General features: G+C 41.9%; 1 protein-coding gene across 1 annotated transcript; it reads right to left on the bottom strand.

Annotated features, from left to right (window-relative positions):
* Positions 1–13119: 13119 nt before the first annotated feature.
* LOC307193187 (histone-lysine N-methyltransferase SETMAR) lies at positions 13120–23743 on the bottom strand. Its single transcript, XM_079934820.1, has 2 exons — positions 23612–23743; positions 13120–18059 (listed from the first exon to the last, which is right to left on the bottom strand). Exons 1-2 carry the CDS (start codon positions 23726–23728, stop codon positions 17220–17222), a joined length of 957 nt encoding a protein of 318 aa, XP_079790946.1. The 5' UTR covers positions 23729–23743; the 3' UTR covers positions 13120–17219.
* Positions 23744–25346: the final 1603 nt, after the last annotated feature.

Raw genomic sequence — 25346 nt, 5'->3', positions numbered from 1 at the left:
TAGTACCTACCTCTTGAGGTTGTGCGGAGATATGAAATAATACAAAAATAAAGTGTTTAGCACAAATTACTTGGGTAAGTGCTTGCTAGGTACTTGTTTCTACTATGAGTGTGATTATTAAGATCAGAGGAGCAGGAAGGTACTACCAGACAGTCCTGGTCAGTCATGGGGTTCAGCTTAGAACAGGGAGCAAAGTGGGCCAAGAGGCAGAAAACAAAGAGGCTGAATTTAAAAGCGTAACTTGATCTCTATCTCAAATATAAAAAAAGAAGCTGGCATGATTGACCCCCAAATCTCTGTTAATACTTGAATTTGAAAATGTTCTGACACTATGTGGTCCATCTGTTCCCCAAATTTTGTCTGCGCCGGTGCAGCTTGTGGGATTTTAGTTCCCCAACCAATGATCAAACCCGGGCCCTCGGCAGTGAGAGCACAGAGTCCTGACCACTGGACCACCAGGGAATTCCCCCCATCAAAGTTCTCTTTAAAGGAGAAAATTACATCTGACTATTGCAGCATAGACTGTATAATTCTGAAGCTTTTCCTCCTCAATCTGCCTCACAAAGAACCTCTGGCAGGTTTAATACCAATGAAAATGTCATTCATGGGCATAACAATAGTTAAAAATAGAAAACAAAAGGGAAGGCAGTCTGTTGTCTCATAATATGCTAGTCAGCCTGTTAAGGTTTTCTGTGGTGTTTTCAATGTTAATTTGCATGCCAGTTTTAGAGAATAGTTGTTTAGGTAATTCTGGGAACTCATTTAAATTATTTCTTCTTACTTAATTCTTCTCTGAGATTTTTGGTCCAGGATCTAGATCCTAACTTCATAAATTACCACATTCAAAACTCAAAACAACATCCAAAGGAGAATAGTTAAGGGTTTGGCAATGCTCATAGGGATTGGTGTAATGGGTTTTGAGAACAGCGACTGTCAAAGTGTGGTCTGTGGACCGCATTCAGGGGGTTGAGTCAGAATTATCTTCATAATAATATTAAGATGTGATTTGCCTTTTTTATTCTCATTATCTCATGAGTGTATGGTGGGATTTTCCAGAGACTACATGATAGGTAGCCTGATGGCTCATAGAATATGAGCTTGTATATTTTTATGTTTTAAAATGTTTCCAGTCTTAATTTTTAATATGCTAAATGTTAGCTCTAACCCACGTTACAAAAGCTCCTTGGGGTCTTCAGTAAGATGTAGGCATGTAGAGGGGTCCTGAGAGCAAAAAGCTTGAGGGCTGCTGATCTAGAAGAAAAGCAAGGTCTCGTGGTGACCAAGTCTGTCTTGGGAATAATGACCAGCCCTTCTCCAGCTCTTCCGAAGACAGTCAAGAAGAATTGAGTTTAAATGACCACAGGAGAAAGTTAAAATTATCTGCTAAGAGGTGCTTCCTTCCTATTCGTTTCTGGAGACCTGTTAAATGCAGAGGAGAATTTCCTTCCGTGGCTCGAAGAAAACCCACCAATGATTTAGTTGAAGTGGTCACGATGTGGAAGGGTCAGAAAGAGGAAGCCCTGGGGAGCAGCACAGGGAGATGGCCCCGCCATGGGTTGTCACATTTTCTCAGAGATGGTTATAATGGAGTTGGGTCCTCTGAGAGACAATTCTGTGAGTGGAGTGCCCTAAACAGTCCTGTAATTGGAGTCACTCTGATATACAAGGACTCCCCAGGAGGGCTTTGGAATATCAGGTGCACACAGTGTAAGTTCCCCCACTCTTGCAGCCTCTGTTCGAGGTGATGTGGTAGTGGGACCCCTGCTTGTCAACCATCTGCCCCCTCAGATGGTGGTTGTATCATAAAGCGAGGAGGGTCAAAGTGTTACTTTCATGAAACAGCTCACTTTCTGCTGGTGGAATTCATCTTCATTGTGCTGTAAATTGTGACTGTTTTACCTTCCTCTTGCCTGGTTTATCTTCCAGTCACAGTTTTAGGTTCTCCTTAGCCAGGCACTACGCTGAAGGCTTTATGTACATGATCTAATTTAATCTGCAGGCGATCTCGGGAGGACACGGTTATTTTTGGTTAGTATTCCCACTTTGCGCTTAGGAAACTAGGACTCGGTGTTTGCAAGGCGTCCAGGTGACACGGCTGAATGAGGCCGAACCAGGACTCCCACCATTTTTGTGACTTCTCTCTACTGCATCACTAGATCCACAGTTTTATTTTGAGTTTGGTGTGGGGAGGGGTGGATTGAAGAGGGGAGATTACTGAGGCAAAAGGGAGCCTGAAGGAGAAAAAAGGCAAAGAGCGAGGAGATGGAATGGATCAGTGGTGAAGAACATGGACCCTGGAGCCAGACTGTCTTGGTTTAAATTCTTACCCTACCACTTGCTAGATGGGTGACTTCGGGCAAGTTACTTATTTCAGATTTTGAAAATTAAAATTTACTTTCAGAAAAGGTAGAATCAAGGCAGGAGTGTTAAAATCGTCAGTATAGGGTGATCTGTGTGCAAATTTTTGACCTGCTTTACATCCCTTCCGTGTCATTCTCAATATGGCAATGAGACATCCAAGGTTAGGACCCACACATTTTCAGAAGGCGTGTTTTCATCACATCATTTTCTTTCCCAGAACGTGCTGCTTCTTTTTACAAAACGATCATGTTTCCGTAAAGAGGCGGATTTTTTTTTTTTTTTAGGGGCGAGGTGGGAGAAAGCTGGGTATATGGGAAACATTCACCTGCTAGCAGTAATGAAGATCAAAAGGTGCATTATCAGCTCATTCATACCAGGCTCAAATTCATGAAAAAAGTTACAGCTGATAAGACGACTGAGCTCATGTGTGAAGAGTGAAACAAGTGTCCTGCACCATGCTTGTTAAAAAGCGCTCTGAAAAAGCATACGGGAGGAGTTCCTTGATAAGAGTGAATCCCCTGGTCTTTGTGAAACTGGGCAGAAGTCTCTTAGTTGCTTCCCCTAACTCTGCTGAGGGACTGAAAACTGGGCATTGTTTCTTAAGATGTGGTTTCAGGGCAGCTTCCAACTCAGCATTGTCCTCTGTTCCAGAACATTGTAAATACTCAGTTTGGTGGAGAGGGGGAAAAAACGTCATTAATGTGGGAGTCACATTCCCACATTATTTGTTATATTTATTAACATATTTGTTATATTTATTAACAAAATCTTTTGCTCCAGAATATATTAGGCAAGCCAAAGGATGAATCACGTTCATTACTGCTTCTGGCTGTCAGCTTTGGACAGTCTTTTGGAGGCAGCCCTTGTATTGATACCCCCATCCCTGGCAACTGGAAGTGGTTTTATGTGTATTGTTCCCCCTCTAGTGGCCAGATTGGTTTTGATTTTTGCACAAATGATCTCTGGAGTTGGAGAACCTTTCGTTTAGGGGTGCTGTGGATTTGGGAAAGCCAGGGGGAGAGGATAAAGAAGAGTGTGCAAATCTTTATTCCATAGGAAAAAATTGTTCTGAAGTTTTTCTCCCGTCCAGTCCCTAGATTTTTAAAGAGCTGATGGAGATGGAGACTGACCTGCGGAAGGGAGGAGATCTCTCATCTTTTCACTCTGATTGTTTTCTGAATTTCTACTGCCTTTATTAAGAATTATGTTATTGGGACTTCCCTGGTGGCGCAGTGGTTAGGAGTCCTCCTGCCAATGCAGGGGACGTGGGTTCAGGCCCTGGTCCGGGAAGATCCCACATGCTGCGGAGCAACTAAGCCCATGTGCCACAACTACTGAGCCTGTGGTCTGGAGCCCACGAGCCACAACTACTGAGCCCCTGTGCCACAACTAGTGAAGCCCGCGACCCTAGAGCCCATGGTCTGCAACAAGAGAAACCACCACAATGAGAAGCCCATGCACCACAGCGAAGAGTAGCCCCTGCTCGCCACAACTAGAGAAAGCCCGCGCGCAGCAATGAAGACCCAATGCATCCAAAAATTAATTAATGTTTAAAAAGAAGTATCTTATTAATAACTCTCCATCAAGTTTCAATAGAAAAATATTTTTTAATTATAAGAGCAATAAAATGCATAGGGTAAAACTAGAAACCCTAAAAAAATATTCAGAGTGTCCTTCATTCTGTGAGTTCTGGTCTTCTCCCAAGTCTGTGCCAGCAGGTAACTACTATCAACAGTACGTGTACCTTTCCAGGCCTTTTTCTATGCATTTAAAAACACGTATTGTACATGTGTCTATTGGTATATATTGAATACAGATGACTTATCAAAATATACATAGATGCACACAGAAATCGCACACAATGTATTCAACTTATATTTGGTTTTCATGAAACAAAATCGAGTCATACTACAGATACTGTTCATTTAATATATTGTGTACACTCCATGAAAGTAATATATAGGTCTAGCTCTTTTTCAATAGCTGAATTAATGACATTCATTTATTTAAGCATTCCCTTATTTATGAATATTTGGGTTATTTTCAATTTTTACTGTTAAAAAATGTTCCAATAAACCTACCTGTACCTACTTATATCTCTGCCGGTTTGTGCAGATATTTTCTGTAGGACAAGTTCCTGGGAGTCCTGTGGAATAAAATATTCCTATGGAATAAAGATTTGCACACTCTTCTGATACAGGAGACAACTCCTGTATCAGAGCTTATGGTTATTTTAAATTGTGATGGATATTGACAACCCTCCTTTTTTTGGCTGTACCAATTTACGTTCCCACACAGGGTGAATCTGCAGCTTTTTAACGCTATTTTTTCATCCTAAAACGAATCTGAGACCAACCAGGGTAGCTCAGTGTAGGAAAATTCTTCTGTAGGATTCAGGAATAGTTGTCGGGGGGATGAATGAAGTCAAGCTGAGGTCTTCATGTGGCCTCAGCACTGGAGCCTTCCCTGCTCTCTGTGGCTGAAATACAACCGGGGGGTATGCTAATCGGTCCAGTTTTGATGGCAGGTGAGTCCAGTCTGCAAAAATGATTCACTGTTAGTGGAATCAGTCTTGAGGAGTAAATTGTTTCCACTCCCCACCCCTGCCCACAATCCACAGTGACCTCTTTACTGCCTGTAATTTCCATGTTATTTTTCTCCTTGTGGCCTGGCGATCTGGAGCTCATCTCTGAGTTAATAATTCTGACCTTTCCTATGTATGGCTGGTTGCCCTTGAAAGTTAAAAAATCATAGTCTGAAGGTCAGACTATGACCTGCATGCTATCTAGCCTCATCAGCTTCCCCCTCCCCATCTCTCTACTCCATCTGATGTCCTCAGAGCTGGGCCCTGCGCCACGCCTGGCTTGTTGTGTTAGAAGTACCCTGGTGGTGGGGGGGGGGGTTGTCACAAATGCACTTTCCTGACCACCCCAACCCCCCACCCCCGCCAGAAGACTGAGTGAATAGGGCTCAAATGAGGCCTGGGATTACATACTTCTCAAAATCCCCATTCTTACCTCCTGGGCCTCTTACCCCTTGGGAGCTTTAGTTGCATTATCTGTAAAATGAGGGCTTGAAGTATATCAAACTCTCTCCTGTAGGGGAAAGGAGGAGAGGAAGGTTGTCAGGAAAATTCTGCCTGAGACTTTCGATTAGGAGAATTGCTCCGGGGAGTCACTAGTGTGTCCATTTTGGTGGAAACATTGGCCAGCAGATGGTGCTTCTGCTTTAGGCTCTATTTTTTGGCTCCCTTCTGGAATGACATAAAACCAGATGCAAGGAAGGCAAGACTGAAAAAAATGTATGTGCCTCTATTGGCATAGACCTGCGGTAGATCCCTCATTTCACAATCTTTAAGGACCCTTCACTCTGGAATTCTGTGACTGGGGTCCCTGGTGAAGTAAACCCAAAAGTGAAGCCAGCGACACAAAACTAAGCAGTAGCTTTTGCTTTATAGTACCTTTGTAAAACAATAACAACAGAAGGCTTTCCTTGGTACTGCAGGACCGAGATGATAGCTGGTATGTTGTTTTATAAATATTTATAAATGTAAAAAGAGCTAAATGACCTGAGTTTTTGACATTTGCTGGCATTGAGGAACTAAAGTCAGCCTGCTAGCAGCTGCACGATGGTGTGTGGCTTTTTGGTTACCCTTGGCACATGCTTCCTCTGTTGGGACCTGTGGGTTTTGCAATATGAACTTGGAGCTTTGGAGCTTTTTTGTCCCATAATGTCTATAAGACTCATAATCAAGTTGGCTTGGTGGTAAGGGATAAATTATTACTTACTGCTTTGTACGTCCTCAGAGTGTCACTATTTAAAAACAAATAAGCTGAAACTGCAATTGGAGAACGCCAGCTTAATTTCTTCTTAGTTAAGAAAAAAATGAGTAGCATTTATTATCACCATAGACCTTTTATGGCAGTGTCAGGGGAGATGGAAAAGGTGTCGAACAAGCCACAAAAGTATAGGTGTATTGGTAAAAAAAAAAAAAAAGTCTTTTAAAGGAAAAAAAATGTGAAACCATTTGACCTCTGTCCAGTAACAAATGCCTAATGAATACTTGTTGTGCCTAAACCGTTTTAACATGATAGGTGCCCAAAACTGCCTTATAAGTCTCCTAAACTTTAAAAAACATATTTTTATCCGGTATCATCATGAAAAAGAAAAAACAAAAAAGAAAGACAAACTATACATTCATTCATAGCAAGTGAGAAAGAGACTCCTAAATCTTAAAAAGTAAAGCATAGGGTTAAAAGATGAATAAGTTCTGGGGATCTAATGCACAGTTTGTGATTATAGTCAATGGTACTGTATTATATACTTCGAAGTTGCTAAGAGACTAGATCTTCAGTATTCTCACTGCAAAAAAGAATTGGTATTTATGTGAGGTGATGGAGGTGTCAGCTAACACTATGTTGATAATTACATTGCAATATCAACACATTGTGCACCTTAATCTTACATAATGTTAAATGCCAATTATATCTCAAGTTTAAAAAAAGCAGAAAGTCTTAGAAAAGCCTAGATCTAAAAGGTACTGCAGAATGTTACCCATGTTTTTGAAGTGAATATAAAGTTACTATGAGGCACATTCATTTTTCTACAACCTTCTCATGTTAAAATATACTCTACAAAATACTAAACGTTAAATATTAAAATCATTTAAAGATATACTCTACAAAATACATAGTGATAATAATAATAACTGATTTAAATTGGAAAAATAGTAAAAACTGATTTGAATGGGAAAAAACCCTTTAAAAGTACCAAAATGTCCTTAATCTCCCAGAAGAATCATTATTCTAAGCACCTCTGTTTCATGGTGGGAGTTCTGCTTGAATTAGACCACAACGTCTACACCGTTTGATCATACTCTCCTTTGGTCATCCCTCCTATTATTCTTCTTTGTATGTTGTCATCAGAATGGCCAGAGCTTGTGTCTGAAGTGGGAGAATATATTTGGCAAGATGCTGATGTACTTTCTGGCAATAATTCCAGCCTATGTGATGTTCTTTGTCACCTTTTTTGGGGTACAATCACTTGAGAACAGGGTGTTCTTTTATGAGACTTTAAATTGGTTTTTGATGGTCAAATAGTCAAAGAAGCATGGCTGAAGACTAAAGCAGCATCACATACATTCCTTTACACTGGGAGTATAGTGCGGCAAAATCACGTTTATGTGGAAGAAGAAGCAAAATGAAGCACCTCAGTGAGTTTTAAAAAGATATCTTTATTTATTTTTATTTATTTTTGGCTGCATTGGGTCTTAGTTGTGGCATGCGGGATCTTTGTTGCGGTGCACAGGCTCCTCTCTTGTTGTGGTGCACGGGCTCCAGAGCGCGTGGGCTCTGTAGTTGTGGCGCGTGGGCTCTGTAGTTGTGGTGCGCGGGCTTAGTTGCTCTGCGGCATGTAGGGTCTTAGTTCCCCGACCAGGGATTGAACCTGGATTGGAAGGTGGATTCTTAACCACTGGACCACTAGGGGGGGTCCCACGAGTTTTTTTTTAAAGCATGTGCAATTTGAGGAAATAAACCCCTCCCCCCGCAAACTTGTAAAAGTTTTGCATGTGAGAGCCTTGTGTCCTATAGGCTGTTTCTCTCACAGTATTTAGGATATGGTGCCTCAATACATCCAGCTGTATACTCCAGAAACTGCAGTGTCATTCTTGAGCTCTCCCTGTCTCTCATCTCCCATATCTAGCCCATCTCCAGGTCCTGTCACTACTGCCTCCTAAGTACCTCTTTGAATGTACTTTTCCCCATTTTTAATAATCCAAGCTGCATATCTCTCCTGGACAAATACAAACCATCTCCTAACTGGTCCACCTGAATCTTCTCTCACAACTCCCTTCTGCCCTCCAACCCAAGTCGGGTGTCCCCATTACAGTCAATTCCCTTTTTTTTTTTGGCCATGCCTTGAGGCATGTGGGATCTTAGTTCCCCAACTGGGGATCGAACCCATGCCCCCTGCTTTGGGAGCGTGGAGTCTTAACCACTGGACCGCCAGGGAAGTCCCTTTTTTTTTTACTTTTTGAAATATAAATAATATTATGTACCCATTCTGCTCAAACTCTACCAGTGGCTTTCCATGTACTTTCAGGAAGAATATTAGCTTGGGCTACTCTGACAAAATACCATAGACTGGGCTTAAACAACAGACATTTATTTCTCACAGTTCTGGAGGCTGAGAAGTCCAAGATCAGGGTACCAGCTGTTCAGTGTCTGGTGAGGTTCTCTTCCTGGCTTCATAGACAGTTGTCTTCTCCCTGTGTTCACATGGCTTTTCTGTGGTGTGTGCTAGTGGAGAGGGAGAGATACAGAGAGATGGAGAGAGGGCGAGGGCGAGGGAGGGGGGAAGGGGAGGGGAAGAGAGAGAGAGAGAGAGAGAGAAAGAGAGATTTCTCTTCTTATAAGGGCACTAATCCCATCATGAGGGTCTGACTCCTTTGAGCTCATCTAAAGTTAATTACCTCCCAAAGAGTTCTACTTCCAGATAATATCACATTAGGACCTAAGGCTTTGATGTATGAATTTGGGAGCAGGGGGGAGGGATGCATTCGGTCCATAACAAACATAAACCATAACATGGTCTGTAGAGCTTGGTGTTCTTAAAAGGATGAGACTCAAAAAGATGACACACAGAAATAACACAGCACAAGGCAGCACATGGTAAGAGCAATGTGAATGGTCAGAAATTACGTGGGTGAAGGCTTTATGTGGTTACAGCGTGTCGCGGTTACAATGTAATCATTGTGATCCCTCAAAGCATCATCAGCATCACCTGGCCACTTATTAGAAATGCAGATTGTCAGGCCCCACCCCAGATCTACTAACTCAAAAAACTCTGACTGACTCAAAACTCTTGTTTTGACAAGCCCTCTGGGGTGGTTTCGATGGTTGCTGAAATTTGAGAATATTGGTGTAGTGAATGCTGTGTGCTCTGCGCACATCCCTCCGAAGGCTTGAAGGATTTATTCCTCGGCCGCTGAGAGTGCTATCAGCTCCCTTTCCACAGGCGGTCTGCGTCCAGTGACTGGCTGATGCAGGACTATAAAGGCTCTGCCTCTCACTACAGCTAGTAGAGGCAGCCCTGAAAGGCCACCCCAGCCTCAGGGCTCCTTGTGGGTTGGCTGTGGTCTTTGTTGAGATTTCATTACAGCCCAAGTTCTACTTTGCCCATCCCGCTTCCTTCCCTTCCATTCGATCACAGGTGCTAATCCCAGCGGCATCCCCTGCTAATCTTCCTGCACTCCAACCTTCCTCTGAGTGTGCTCTCCAGGGAACCCAAACACGTGCCTCACAGAGGAAGTGGGATTTGAGTTGAGACTTTCAAGAAGGATGGGAAAGAAGTCACTAAGCAATGAAGGGAGGGGTGGAAGGGTGGGAGAGGGGAGTTGTCCTGAAGGAGGAGAGCAGCATCAGCAGAACTTCCCCCAAGGCCTGATGAGGAAATGGAGAGCTACCCAGAGGGACTATAGGTCATAGAATGAGAAGTGAGCAGTGGGGGTTTGCTGAAAAGCTAGACTGTGGAAGGCATTAAGGTGCTCCCATAAAGAATTTGGACTTCATCCTAAAGATGTCAGGTTCATCACACTATATAGTTCATTCACTCAGTGATACCCATTAAGTATCTAGAGATTACTAGTATTAATACTACTAGTATTAATACTACTAAGTATTAAGTAGCTAGAGAGAAACTGGTGAGCAAAATTAGATCTGGTCCCAGTCCTCAAGTCCAACAGAGGAGCTAGGCATAAATCAATCACACAAATGCCAAATTTGTACACACATACCAAATTAAAGTGTTTCGAAGACTTAAGAAGTATAGACATAATGTGTAGACCCTTGAGACCCTCTGACTCTAATTTTTTTCCCCTTATTGGACTCTAAACACTTTGGGAATGAAGATGGCTTTTGGTCTCTATTTCTCCAGAATGTAGCATAGTAGGTGCTTGGAAACATTTGCTGAATTAAATATGAATTCAGGGACTTGACTTCACACCACCCAGCACATACTAGATACTTGATAAATGTTTGTGAATGAATGAATGAATTGAATTAATGAACAAATAACAGTTGTTTAGATGAGTGGGTGGATCAACCAGAACCACTTCCCAAGTACTGGTCTTGGCGAAGAAAAATAAGGACCAGGTGTCATGTTGTTTTTAAAGCTACACTGATTTCATTTTAAGAACTGCTGAGAGATTTTAAGGGGTATGTGTCCCCCTTCCCTGTGCCTTCTCTTTCTGAAAGGGTAGTGATACTAAATATTAGGTTATTGTAAGTTCTCTCACTAGCCAAAAAAAAATCAACAATTTAGTAGCTAAAATGGTCTTAAACTAGTCAAAAATTTGGGAGCAATTTCTGCAGGGCAAGTTAGGGTAGTGGGAGGTCTGGTGTTTGTTGAAGATCTAGGATTAGTCTTTGAACCATGCTTATTTCCACCCTCAAAAGAGCGGAGAATGCATTCCGATGAGTGTACAATTGGGGGAGGAGGTGTGGGGAAGAGGTAGGTTGGTTACTGCAGAGGAAAGGGGAAAGAGTTTATTTTTAAGTCTTGGGGAAAGCAGGAGAAACAGATTGGCAAGCAAGCAGACACTTCCAAAACAAACAACAAAAACAAACCCACTTTGCCTTGAGGGTAAATGGAAGCTCTAATTGAGGGAATTCAATTATATTTAAATACAGGCTAGGAGAACTATGTCTTAGATTTGTTTGGAGGCCCTTTTCTGTGTCTGCCTACTATGTACAAATGCTTTGAGCTGGTGGTAGGTTAGAAAAAGAAGACAGAAGTGGTCTAGGGATGGAGGGAGGGTGGAGGGTGGGCTGGTCAGAGAGGGACATGGTGAGCAGAGGCCATGGGACATGTGGGGTTGGAATCAGTGGCATCAGCACTGTGTAACTGGCTGCCCTTATAAACAGGGAGCATTGAGTATGTCTGGACCAGACGACTAACCAAAGTTAGCAGAGCAGTACACAGCAGGGATGGTATTGTGGTAGATCAAGTAATTTGTATTTTCCCAGTTCAGCTGTGGAGATTTGGCAGTGAGGACAAGGCTGGGCAGGTGGCCGAAGGAAGATGAATGACAAGGAGACAGCAGGCTGATGGAAGTGCTGGCTAGCCAGCTAGCAGCAAATAGAAATAGGAGAAGGGGGGAAGGAAGGAAGAAGAGACAGGGAAAAAAACAGAATATATTACTGGCTGTCTTGTTATTTTAGCTGCCTAGTAGCCATGTAAACAAGCAGCATAGGAGATGTCGTGGTTGGGAAGGGGAGGGTGAGAGGGCACATGGCTTTTCAAGGTGGACCTCGGAGTGAGAAGATGAGTGAGAGATGAGGTGGAGAGGGGGGCAGGGGCCTTCTGGTCATCTTGAGAAGTTTGGGCTCTGTCCTGAGTGTGATGAGAAGTCACTGAAGGCTTTAAAGGCAGAGGATGCACTGTGGGGATGGTGAGGCCGAGAGGCTGTTGCCGGGAAGAAATGATGGAAGCATGGCATAAAACAATAACGGGGCAAACCGGAACAGATTTGAGAGATGTGTAGGGCAGGGAATTTATAGGACTTGGTGACTGATTGGTTATGGAGAGGAGGAGGTAGAGGTACGGATGACTTGTAGCTTTGGGCAGTGAGGCAAAAACTAAGGCCATTAACCGACTAACAATATATACAAAACTAGCAAGGCTTTTTATCATCCCAGGGAAATCCCAAGTAGTTATAAAGTAAAAGGGAGCTCCAAGGATGTTCTTCAGATTCTGTTCATAATTTGGCTATAATTAAATGATCAAAGACAAGTATCCTTTTATTTAATTGATTAACAGAACTCCTTTGGGAGCTTATTCTAATACTTCCATAACATTTACCACCAAGAAAGACTTACCATTATATGGACTCTAAATGAATCTTGACTATGATAATATGATAACGTGTGCGTTCGGTTCTGTGTAGCAGAGTGTAAACCCAGAAATATGCCTGTAATGATAACCAAATTTATATAGTACTTTATAGCCTATATAAATCCATTATTTTATGTGAGTCCCTTAACAGCCTTACCAGGGAAGCTAGTTTCTTCCCTCCCTTTATAAGCATCGAGGCCAGGACAGCTTATGGGAAATCCACAGGCAATATGTAGAAATATTTAAAAGTTATAAATCAAGTTTGACAAAAATGTCTTCATAGCCACAAGAATGGAAAACATGTATAAAGTTAGGGTTTTTATATGAGTGAAGTTGGCAAAATATCATATGTGACTAAATTTAATTATCTTTGCTCATTCCTGGGCATCCAACTGAGTTGGCAATGTTTGGATGAATAATAAAATAATGAACTATGTGATTCATAATTTTTTACATATTTATGCCAAAAAATAATTCTTCTTATTGTCCTTTCAGTAAAATCATAAATTGTGCTGTTATAAACAAGATTTTCACATGGTTGATGTTCTGTTAACAATGATACCAAATGAGACCATCCTTTCTGAGTTATTGTAGCTCTTTGTTTTTTGCGGTACGCGGGCCTCTCACTGTTGCGGCCTCTCCCCTTGTGGAGCACAGGCTCCAGACGCGCAGGCTCAGCGGCCATGGCTCACGGGCCCAGCCGCTCCGCGGCATGTGGGATCCTCCCGGACCGGGGCACGAACCCGTGTCCCCTGCATCGGCAGGTGGACTCTCAACCACTGCGCCACCAGGGAAGCCGTATTAATGTCATTTTAAGAAAGCTTTACTCCGCTGAAACAGAGTTGAAAATAAATCATGAAATTTACTTATCATGTCCAAACATTGTAATGATATCATATCTGATGAATTATCATTGCAGAAAATATATTAATTACATCATATAAACTGCTATCACTTATGTTGTCATTTTAACTCTCTTAAATGTTATGAGAAGAACTAAGTAATGTGAAGTAATGTGAAGAACCAATATCAAACCTCTAGACCCACACATTTACAAATGTAAAATTAATATGAATTGCTTATTATTGCAAAATACTTCTGTCTCCATGTGCAACTGTAACGAATACTGTGCTGATTCGTGAGGAACCACACAAATCACTGGAACCACAAACTTGAACAGAAAGAGAGGCAAGAAAGTTGATATTCAATACTACAAGGAAACATTACTTTGTTATTTGAGAATTGCATTCATGCTGTCTGAGAGGAAGGATCTGACTAATTAATCCATCCATGTTCTTACCAAATTAAGCACTCCTACTGTTCAAAATCTCACTGGTCTCTGATAGTGGTGATAGCCACAAAAAAATCACAACCTTAGACGCGGTCATGTTTTGTTTTGAGGACATAAAGCAAGTGGAGAAGAATTTCCTTGGGATCTGAGAGTGTTTATTCGTGAGAGCAACGTTCACAGTTACAGGTTACCAGTTTCCAAGTGAGAGGCACCCGTATCTTCTTGTTTCATTTTCTTATGACAGCTTTATGGAGATATAAATCATGTAACACGACAGTCATCACATGAAAGGGGTTTTTAGTATATTCACCCTAAAAAGAAACTCTGAACCCATTAGCAATCACTTCCTATACCTCCCTCTCCACCAGCCCCTGGCAACCATTAATCTACTTTATGTGTCTATAGTTGCTTATTCTGGACATTTCATATAAATAGGATCATACAATTTGTGGCTGTTTGTGTCTGGCTTCTTTCATTTAACATAGTATTTTCAAGGTTTATCTATGTTGTGGCATGTGTCAGCACTTCACTCCTTTTCCTGGTTGAATAATACTCTGTGATATAGATACCACATATTGTTTATTCATTCATCAGTCAGTGGACATTTGGGTTGTGTCTACTTTTTCGCTATTACCAATAATGCCACTATAAAGACTGCATACAGTTTTTGGTGGGACATGTTTTCGTTTCTCTTGGGTCTGTTACCTAGGAATGGAGTTACTGGGACAGGTGGTTACTCTATGTGTAACATTTTAAGGAACTAACCAAATGGCTTTACAAAGTACTTGTGCAATTTTACAACTCTACCAGCAATATACGAAGGTTCTAATTTCTCCACATCCTTGTCAACACTTGTAGTTGTCTTTTTGGTTATAGCTGTCTTAGTGCTGCATCATTGTTTAAACGCTTTACAAGTGTTAACTTATTTGATTCTCCCAAAAATGCTGTATCCAGAAAAGGGAATTCAGAGTCAGAGGTTCAGTAACTTGCTGAACACTAACACACTGGAGAGGAATATGTAATAAGGAATATGTTACACAGGGAACATTATTTGAACACTCAAGGGAATGAAAACAACTTTGGGAGATTTTTTTCCCCCTTTTTAAATGAGATCTTCCTGAGTTTAAGATAAAATCCTCTGTTCTATGCAAATTAGTCTACCGTTGATGTACTTAATCCACTCCTGCCTTATGCTTCAGAGTTAGGCAGTATTGGGGCTTAATATTGAAAACAGGGAGGGAGAAAAATAATCTCTGAATATTCATTTCAATTAAGGCAAAATTTTCCATTTAGCCAAGAACAAAATCTATCAGCCACTGATATTTTGTGAATATTAATTTTAAATTTAAAAACATTAATTTAAAAAAGATTTGAAAAGTTTTGTTCTCCAAGTATGATCTTTATTATTCTTGGGCCAAAACAGTTTCCAAGGTACACGTTTCCACATTCTTAGTGAATTCAGTGGAAATTGACTTCAGAGCCATTTTTGTTTTAATTCCATGAAGACACATAACACCTTTTAAAATTTTAATTTTATACTAATTTATAATTGTAAAAAAGTTATGTTTTTTATATTAGGATAATAGTCAAGCAGAAGTATAACTTTTAATGTTTGCTCTCAAAAGTAGAAGTGTCAACTTTCTTAGGAACATGGCAATTAAGTAAATGCAGTTAACTCACTACCTAGAAAAGACTTGGAAGAGTCTTCAACTCTTTCTTTAGGAATCTTATTTCCAGGCTACATTGCTATTTAAGAATAAACTTGTGGGGCTTCCCTGGTGGCACAGTGGTTGAGAGTCCGTCTGCCGATGTAGCGGACGCGGGTTCATGCCCCGCTCTGGGAAGATCCCACATGCCGCGGAGCGGCTGGGCCCGTGAGCCATGGCCGCTGAGCCTGCGCATCCGGAGCCTGTGCTCTGCAACGGGAGAGGCCACAACAGTGAGAGGCCCGCATACCGCAAAAAAAAAAAAAAAAGAATAAACTTGTGTGTGAGTACAAAAAACTCCAAGGGTCTATATTCAGTGAGTTCTGTCTTGGAAGAGACATCAAGATGGAGGATGCTGCTCGTGTCCTAACTGGAGTATTTCTGATACACAGACGGTGATATTCAATAGATACGGAGCACAAGGAAGAAGGAAAGGGTATCTGGAACATCAAACAGTGAGCCACTCATGTTCCTTCTGACCATTTCCTTATTGCCTCTTAAGTAGCTCAGTTACTAGAAGCCCCTGTGAGGAGGAGAAAGGCCATTTTAAAATGAGAGATACAAGCTGCCTTACAAAAAGCAGGACTGCTTCAGAGAAATCAGTTATAGAGGAAGGCTGGCAGGGAGAAATGATGAGTTTGGAGGAAAAATTCATTCTGTTTTAGACACTGCACATTTGTAGTTTGGGGCATTTTATGTGTACTCTACTATCATCTATTCACATGGAACCATTCCTGATAATGTTATGTGAATACGCAAACCCTAACATAGTTATTATTTTAACAGTTTTATTGAGATATGATTCACATACCATACATTTCATTCACTTAAAATGTACAAGTATCCTACTTATGATATCATACAGGAGTAGAGTGTTATATATAACATGGGTCCCTATGATATAACTTTGAAAGCACAGAGTCTCCTGGTGGTAGGGTCTAAATACACTAGAAAAAGAAATAATAGATTTTTGCCTCTCCAGAAGTTTAAATTGAATTATAAAACTCCCATCACCTTTGGTGGTGTTGACAGGGTTATTTTCATGTCGTTAATACATGAAGTGAGGCTGTTTGAAGCATAACTTCACAAGCCTTGAAGTACAGCAGGTATATAGCAAAAATTTTACAATTTGTTTCCTTTTATGACTTTTTGTTATACGTGGAAGTCATTCTCATGGTTATATTTTTCACTATTGGTGATAATCATTAGGGTTTTAGCAGGTGATAATTAATCATGCCGTTTTCCTTGATATATTTAGAAACAGATGAGAAATAAACTGCTGGAGTCATACAGAAATGAAAATACCAGCCTTATTACTGATAAAATTGACTGGAAAGGAAGGTTTAGGTATTCAGCCATCAGGGTTTCCTTGGATCACTGATTAGGTTTGGTGCTAGTACTAGAAAGTTCAAAATAACAGTGGCATAAATGACGAAGACACAGTTTCTCACCGAATAGTCCAGAGGTGTCAGATCAGGGCTGGTAGAGTGTTGGACAGTGTACAGCCTCCAGACTCCTTTCAATTTTGCTGATTTGCTATGTGTGGCTTCCTTCTCCAAGGTTATTTTGGGGTATGGCATGGATGCTTCAGCTCCAGTTATCATGTATACATTCCAGCCAAGAAGAAAAAAGAGTGGGATAAGGGAAGGATAGCTCCACTTAAGGGCACAACGTTTTCCCTCATATCCCACTAGCTATGACATAGTCCCTTAGCCACATCTCACTAGGAAAAGTGAGCATTCTCGGCAGTCATGTACCCAGCTAAAAACCGAGAATTCTATGATAGAAGGGGAGAGAGAGTGTTGCTGGACAATCTGTAGTCTCTGCCACATTCCTAAGTTACAACCACTGGGCTCCCTACAGTGAGGGGCAAGCTCCTTACCACAGAGCAGAGACTGACCCTGAGGGTGAGCTGCTTGTAAGAGGGGAACCCAGGAAGGGCTGAGCCAAACACGCTCGATTCCTCCTCATTCTCGTCCACTGCGAGGCCAGACACGCTTCTGCTCTACTTTTCCTTCCTCACTCGTGTTTGGCTTTTCTAAGGGGCAGTACAGTGAGCTGTCATAAGGCAGGAACGCAGCACATGATTCAGCACCACAATAACAAGGTTTCCTTAATTTCCCATTGTCCAACCTTTCTTTGTCTTCACTATCCAGCAGATTAAGAAATCTTCCTGAATAGTCATAAGAGAGCTCTTCTTCTGGCACAATGTCTTTGGCTGCAAAAAGTGCCAACTTTGGTACCATCGAGTTGACTCGGACAGGAATCATCAATAGGTTTGGCTCACAAGAATGGTTAAGGAATCTTCCAATATTTCCTATAGAGGTAGGATCAATGAACGTTTCCATTACCTGCCCATTATAAACATGCTCCCTGACGGCTATAATGTAATTCGAATCGTGTATTGTTTGTAACTGAATTCTTCTCTGTACTTCCGGGAATCCTAAAACCTCGCCAGCATATTCACAGACAAACCGTCCTTTTGGTATAAAGTCCAAGGTACGAAGTCCCCAGCCTTTGCGATCTGTCTTGAACACCTGGAGGTGGAACTGCAGACCCCGCTGGACCACTCTGTTCCTGCAGTGGTCGCTGCACTGACACAGGACATTGCATTCGAAAACTGGCTCAGCGCACTTTGCTTCTGATCCTATGTGTCTGAGGCATAAATTATCATCATAGTTCTTCTCACGACGGAGACAGGAGCAAGTTCCAGGAAGGCAGGGAGTTTTGAGACAAACGCATCCGGGAAAGGTTATCAGAGTGGGATCAGTGTCTCCTCCAGGCCCGGCTACATGATCAGGAGTATACTGCAAAAAACAGAAATACTGTTAAGTCAGCACGGCAGGTCATATATCTCATCTGTATTCCAAGCAGCTTTTGGCTGAGACAGTTTCTAATTCCAACAAACAGAATGAAACAAAAATGACAAAATGCAATATATTACAATATTGCCTGAAAACATCTCTCTCCAATTTAAAAACCAGGGTTAATTTTTAGATTTAAAATTTGGTGGTTTCCTTTTAAGCAGTGGAAAAATTTATGTATTTTTCTCTTATCAGATATTGAAAAATTTGTAATCCATTTTGTTTCCCTGTTCGCTTTAGGTGTCAGGAAAATCAGTGCCGAATTTAGGTTTTGAATGCAGTTATGTGTTTTCTCCTTGGCTTTTACCTCTTTCACATTTATCTGATAATACAAATGCATATATGTAGTTACCTCAGATCCTTTTTGGGGATAAGAAAGTCATAAATGATAAATCAATGAAAAATGGCCTTTGGGAGAGAGTCTTCCATTGATTTTTTAAAAGAATTTTTAAATTTGAAGATTATCTGAATTCTTATATATTCTCTCATGTTTTTAAAAAATGCTATTACCTTATAGTTCTATTTGAGTCTTCACAAAGTTAAAAGCAGAAATTTGGCAAAAAACTTGCAGAGATAATTCCAAAAATTGTCACATAATATTAATAGATATTGAAATTTATTGTAGATATATTATGTACATGTAAAGAAATCCTGTTCTTATTAAGTGTGAAAGGGAGAATACAAAAAACTTTCTGTCTTTTACATGTACCTGTATTTTCAAAATGTTACATTTATAAAATGTTATGATAAAGAAGTCTTAAGTCTAAAGTGTCTCTGTGAAACCTGACCTCTGGTTATTTCCTCACTGGCAGAATGAAGCATATTCTCAAACCCTGAAGATTACAGTATCTCTCATGAGCCCAGCATATTTCTTCATGTATAGAACAATTCATTTATTTATACTTGTTTTGTTCCAGAAAGGATTTAATGAAGCTTACAAAGATATTTTACCTGATTTAGAAAAATGGCTATACTAAAGAATAGTCTTTTGAAAACTGTGGTCTGATTTAACATATCATTATGTAATCATCTATCTTTTCAGGTATCTACATATTGAAAAGTTAATTATATTTTTCAGAAATAATCTGACATTTTATTCAAATATTTATATGCCATATAAACTTAAATTCTGCGTTTCAGAAAGCTAATGTTAAGTGTGTTACAAATTAGGAATCAGCTGGCATCAGCTTAAATACTGCCCACTTGTAACACTCTTTCCATAGTCTGTACCCTACTCCCTGGTACAAAGCCCAGGACCAAACTGATCCAAAAAGGGTGTTACCCTGAGGGGTTTTTGTGCTTACCCTAAGCCAAGGAGAGATCAAATCCTGGACATGTTTTAAAATCTATGCAGCATCTATTCTTCTTCTGATGAAAGCATCCTGAGTCTTCCCAGGGGAACCCTTCTCATTCTTGTTTTAATGGTTTGCATGGGGCTTCAGGTTGGGTGGGCCCTAAACCTGGCTAATCAGAACATCGCTTGCTCTTTTCAACAGTATTTTTGGTTCATGGATGGGCACAGGACATAAGCCAGGTCAATGAAATATAGTTCTGGGACTCCTGCTGAAAAAATTAGGGAAGAGGCATTCTTTTTCCACTGGGTTTGCTAAACTACAGAGTATCCATCAGGCATTCCCAAGTTGTACGACACACATAAGACCTACTACTGAGTGTGTGGCCTCCCACAGGAAAGGGGAGCAGGGGTGCGAAGCAGGGAGGTGGTAGAGAGAAATATCTGATGACACCTTGAGAGTTCCTGGATCCAGAGATGCCTACAGTTAACAGTCTCGGACTCTGCTGTTATATGAGGAAATTCCTTCCCTTTTTTGCCTGAGTCAGTTTGTGTTGTATTTATGTTTCTTGCAAACAAATGAGTCTTGACTAATAAACCCAGGGTGGAAGCTGAGAATGGTTCCAGGAAATGGCTGGAAAATTTAGTCAAAGATATAAACGGCTAATGAGCAATGAGGTCTCCAACCGGGAGGTGAGAATGGAGCAAAGCGTGAAGGAGGCTAGCCAGGAAAACTGTGACTGTGGCCTGAACACTGGGCAAGCAGTGGAGAACGTCTTAATGCAGAACATGGAATGTCCTAGAGGAGACACATACAGGACTAGGATCTTATTAGCACTGTGACCTTACAGCGAGTGACTTGCTGAAGTATGTGTTGGCAACTATAAAAGAGGGACACTACCTATATCTGAGGGGGGAAAGGTTCTCAAGAAATTTAATGAACATAACACTATACTCTGTGTGGGCCACTTTGTACTTTTAAAATAGTAACTTTCTTAAATTCTTCTAGATATTATTTCGAGATTTTATATTTAAAACATCATATATTTCTGGCACATTAAGCTCTCTAAACATTCCCTTTCTATTTCTCTTACAGGTTTCTGTGAAGGAAATAAATGTGAGAAACCACGTAAAAAGCTTTCTCTAGTGGCTGGCACATTAAGTGTTCAATATGAATTATGCAGGCTATCTAGTAGGGTGGTGAAAAAAATAGGTTTCGAGTTAAACTTCTCAGGTTTAAACATACTCAAACCAAAATTATGTTTGGAAAACCGTATGATTATAGTCCTACCTCCATTATTTATCCATCTTGATGGGGGGAAACTGAGAGTTGACCCAGCACAGACTGCTTTCAATCATCAGTAAATATTACCTTATTGTGTATTGTATGCACATGCTGGGATTTAGAAAGAACAACTCAGAAAAATACAAAGGAGGACATGAAGAATGGGATTTTTATCATTTTTTCAGTAGTCATAACAAAAGCTTTACTTTTTCCTGGTATGTATCAAAGTGCAAAATTGATCATGTAAGAGTTGAGAATAAATACAAAACGATCAGTGCAAAATGCACTAGAAACCAGATCCTTTAAGAACTGGATGGAGACTTCACATTTTGTGACAGAAAACTTGAGAATTTTTTTATAAACTGTGGTCACCCAAGAAGCCAAAATGTAAACAGAGGACAGCATGTTAAAGTGCAATTATATTGTACCTCCTTGGCTACAATTAATTTCTCCCTTATCTGAAGTAGACCTGCACTTATTAATAGTATGAACTTTGGGATCTAAGTGGCATAGACTGTTGGGCTCTAAGTGTGTAGGTCCAACCTTTCTACCAAATGTCTTAAGGAAAGGCATGGTCAGGAGGTTTGGGGTATGGAGTGGTGATAGGGGTTGGGTTCCTATCCATAGTACTACGCACAGAGCAGGGGGCTCAGGAAATATTATTTGATTGCTTAACTGAAGCTCTTAATAATTTTTGATTGGAAGACTAACTTTTCTGAGTCACATTCTGTACCAAAACCCCAGAAACTGAAACATGACACTGCACAATATTCTGGGCTTAAAGTCTAGGCCTCAATTCTGAATTTTAAGGAAGTGCTGTGGAAATCTTCATTCCATTTTTGGTTGTTTTGAAACACCAGCTACAAGAATCTTTGTACTTGGCCTCTAGCCCCATGAGTTTGTTTTTGCTCCAAGCAGCTATTAGGAGACTGTGAGCCAGACAATTCTTGTCAAGGTCATGTTGAGACCTTAAAAAGGATATTTGAAGCTGGTTTCAGAAACCTGAAAAATGGCTAGATCCAACTCTTAGTTCAAGAAAATCAATCGGTTTATTTTCTACTTGTCTTTTGACCCCGATGGCATTATGATGTGCTTGTTTCCGATCTGAACATTTGAATGTTCTTTTTGCCTTTTCATACAGGACCCAAAGGCAAACTAGACACAAAGTTATTTTTACTCTGAGTTTTTCACGCCTTAATTCTTATGTGTGCACATGCCTGTGAAGGCAGGGTTTGGGGCAAGCAAGCTGTTTTGACCTTTTGTAAGACTGGTATTGTGCTCCATGAATATATGGAAGCAAACTAGTTGAAGGCCCTTTTAGGCTTGTTATTTACATGTTTCAAGCATGTTTTATCTTCTTGGTAAGACTATAAGCTCCTTAAGGAATGGATCCTGTCTTCTATTTGTAACTCTAAATCTACCTAGAGCTGTGCATACAGCCAGGAAGCTAGAACACTGTGGGATTGAGTCTTAGTCTCCTGATTTTCATTTATGCCCATCAACTATAGGTATAAGGGATCAATCACAAGGCTTCCTCTGCCCCCCATATAGTGCTTTCCATATGCTCTTGTAAGCTCACATGGCACCATCTTATCTTCTATGCCTAGCTTAACACAGTGCCAGGCACATTATAGGCACTCAATTATCTTTTGAAGAAAGAGAACATATGTCAGTGTTTTAGACCAGGCATTCAGCAATGTTTGGTCTTCAATAAGCTTTTAGGGATCAGTGTTCAATATGGCGCTAGCCACCTGTATTATTAATGATAAACTGCCTAATGTAGTTTGAGGAAAACTAACCATTTCTAACATTAATAGCCTGCTCTACTCTTTGAAAACTGCTGAATCTGTCCTCTTACTTGATTTTCAAAATAACCCTAGGAAGGACAGACAGGGTTTGATATCAATAATGGGTGTGACAAGGGCACTAAAACTTTAATTATTTTCATTTTGCAGATGAAGAAACTCAGGCTCTGAGACATGGCTAAGATGCTAAGCCCTGAACCTAGCTCTCCTACTTCCAAGTCCAGGGCTCTTTCCACTCCAACCAACATCCTTGTTTTTTTTTGTTTTTTTGTTTTTTGTCATTCCTTGTTCCTTGGGCAACATGCAGGCCAAGGTCAAAGGGGTGAGAAGGTTGGAGCACAAAGGTCTTTGAGGTAATAATAGTAGTTAACATTTATTGAGTTCTGTCAGCAAACCAGGAACTGTATTTTACTTGTAATTCTCGAAGCAATCCGGAGAGAGGTATTACTATTTTAATCGCACACGGGAGGACTCTAAGGCTTAGCTGAGGCTATTTATATTTGCCAAAGTGCTCACAGCATGAGGGAAACCTCAACTAAATGACTCTAGAAGCTAAGTTTTTAATCATGACACTAGGCTAAGATCCGTTAATGGGCCCCATGGCTTATCTTACAAACAAGACATTTGAGACCAGAGAGGCAACTGATTTGCCCCGGATCTCAACGAGTTCTGGGGACAGAACCAGGACAAAAAGCCAGGTTCTCACGGGTCTTTCCAAGGGACCTCATGAGACCTCTGGTTTTGCCTTCAGGGAACTGCCAGTCTATGGGCAGAAAAGAACATGTAAAGGTCATTGCGAAGGGTTAATGGGAAAAGACCGAAACCTGTGAACTATTTAAGAGCTTTTCCCGCTAGCAGATAGCTGTGCAATCGGGTTAAAAAAAAAGGTCTAGAAACTTGGAGACAACAATCGAAGCACTACCACGTAGGGTAATTGAGAACTGAACCCAGCTACCACTTACCCCGGCAATCCACCTGAAAGGGCGCCAGCCCCATCCCCGGGCTGCGCGCGCAGCGCTCGTGACCGCCTAGCTCCGCCTCCATAGAAAAGGGTACCGGCCACGCCCTCGGGGGCCGCGCGCAGCTCTTGGGCTGGCCGAGCCCCGCCCCCTACCTGAAAGGGCTCTGGCTCTGTCCCTGGGGGCCATGCGCTCACAGGCAAATTTTCCAGGCGGCGCGCGACGTCCAGCTGCTCCGTCAAGGCCTCAGGCTCTTCCTCAGAGGCCGCCATCCCGCAGGGCCAGTTCTGCACGGCTTTAGCGGCCGTTTTGCGCCGAGACGACGCGTCTACCACCTAGACTCTCTTGAACCTCGCAGAGGGCGCTGGGAGTCGGGTCCCGGGGCCGCACAGCCTCATGGGAGTCGTAGTTTTTATCTCCCCTATCAGAAGTTTGCCTGTGAGGGCGTCACCTCCCTCGACTCTCACTCTGCGTTCCTTGACTTTTTTTGGTCTGGCTCGGTTTTTGTTTCGAGCCAGGTGCACAACAGATAATACAAAACCTTGTAAGGTATGGACAAAGCTTTGGGAACACACAATGAAGTGCCTGAATTTTTCCTGTGAGCCCAGGGAGGGTTTTCGAGGCGAGGTCGTTTGTCCGTGTGTCTGAGGGTTTGGAAGCTAGCTGGCGCGGGGGCAGGGGCGCGCCCTAAGCTGAGGGGGTAAAGCACCCCCGGGTCTCCGAAGTCCTGGAACTTGTGGGGCAGCTGGGGTGTGTGTGATGGTGTTTGCGTTCGGGGGCGGAATAGCCTGACTGGGCGTCGGAAGGCTGTGTGTCGAGTCCGCCGCGCGCTCCCAGACTGGGATCCCTGTTTCCTTTCGGCTTCCCCTGCTCTGAGGAAACCGATACCCGCCCCGCAAAGGATTCCGATAACGTCGAAATTGCTGAATCCAGTGGAATATTTTCAGCCTTCCCAAAGCTCGCCGACCCGATTGTTCTGCTGCTTCTATGTGAAACCGTCTCTCCTCTCAGCTTGTGGGCCCCCGTCCTGGGTGCGCTTGCCTTGCGCAGACCGTCCTCACTCTCCTGTCGTTCTCGGGCCTGACTCTGAAATGGGGGCGGGTGTCACTCAGGTTTCTTCCCCGGGCCACTTTCTCACCTTCTCTGGGTTCCTCAGTAATAGCATCCACTCCCTGGCTTCAGATACTATCACAAAGTATTAGGTCTTCATCTCCAGCCCAGCTGGAGATGGATATGCGGTTATGGTTTCTATTTTCTGTCTTATATGCACCTTAAGTTCAAAGTGACCTGAGTTGACTTATTCTTCACATCTTTCTTTTACCCCTTTAAAATAATGTAGGAGAATAAGTTATCCATGATCTCCAGAGCTACCAAAGTAACACACCAAAGCATTTTCCTGAATTCTTTCCTCTCCCTAGAGTGCCGTAGCCAAGAATTTCCTGGCCAAATCTTGTTGATTCTACTTTCATAATGTTTTTCATTTTCATTTCTTCTCACTCTCAGGCTCTTGTTCCTTGCTTGAACTCTTTTTTTTTTTTTTGCGGTACGCGGGCCTCTCACTGCTGTGGCCTCTCCCGTTGCGGAGCACAGGCTCCGGACGCGCAGGCTCAGCGGCCATGGCTCACGGGCCCAGCCGCTCCGCGGCATGTGGGATCTTCCCGGACGGGGCACGAACCCGCGTCCCCTGCATCGGCAGGCGGACTCTCAAACACTGCGCCACCAGGGAAGCCCCTTGCTTGAACTCTTGAAGTGATATTTTTCAAATTTAACATTCTCCATACCCTCACATTCCCTTACTGCTGCTTCTACAATGATCTTTTGAGCATGCACGTCCAATTACAGTATTTTGCTGCTTAAAACCCTGTGTTTGCTCCATGTTTCTCTCAAAGT

This window comes from Stenella coeruleoalba, assembly GCF_951394435.1.
Source record: "Stenella coeruleoalba genome assembly, chromosome: 10".
NCBI lineage: Eukaryota > Metazoa > Chordata > Mammalia > Artiodactyla > Delphinidae > Stenella > Stenella coeruleoalba.
The sequence above is the reverse complement of the archived record's forward strand: the minus strand, read 5'-3'. Positions and strand labels throughout refer to the sequence as shown.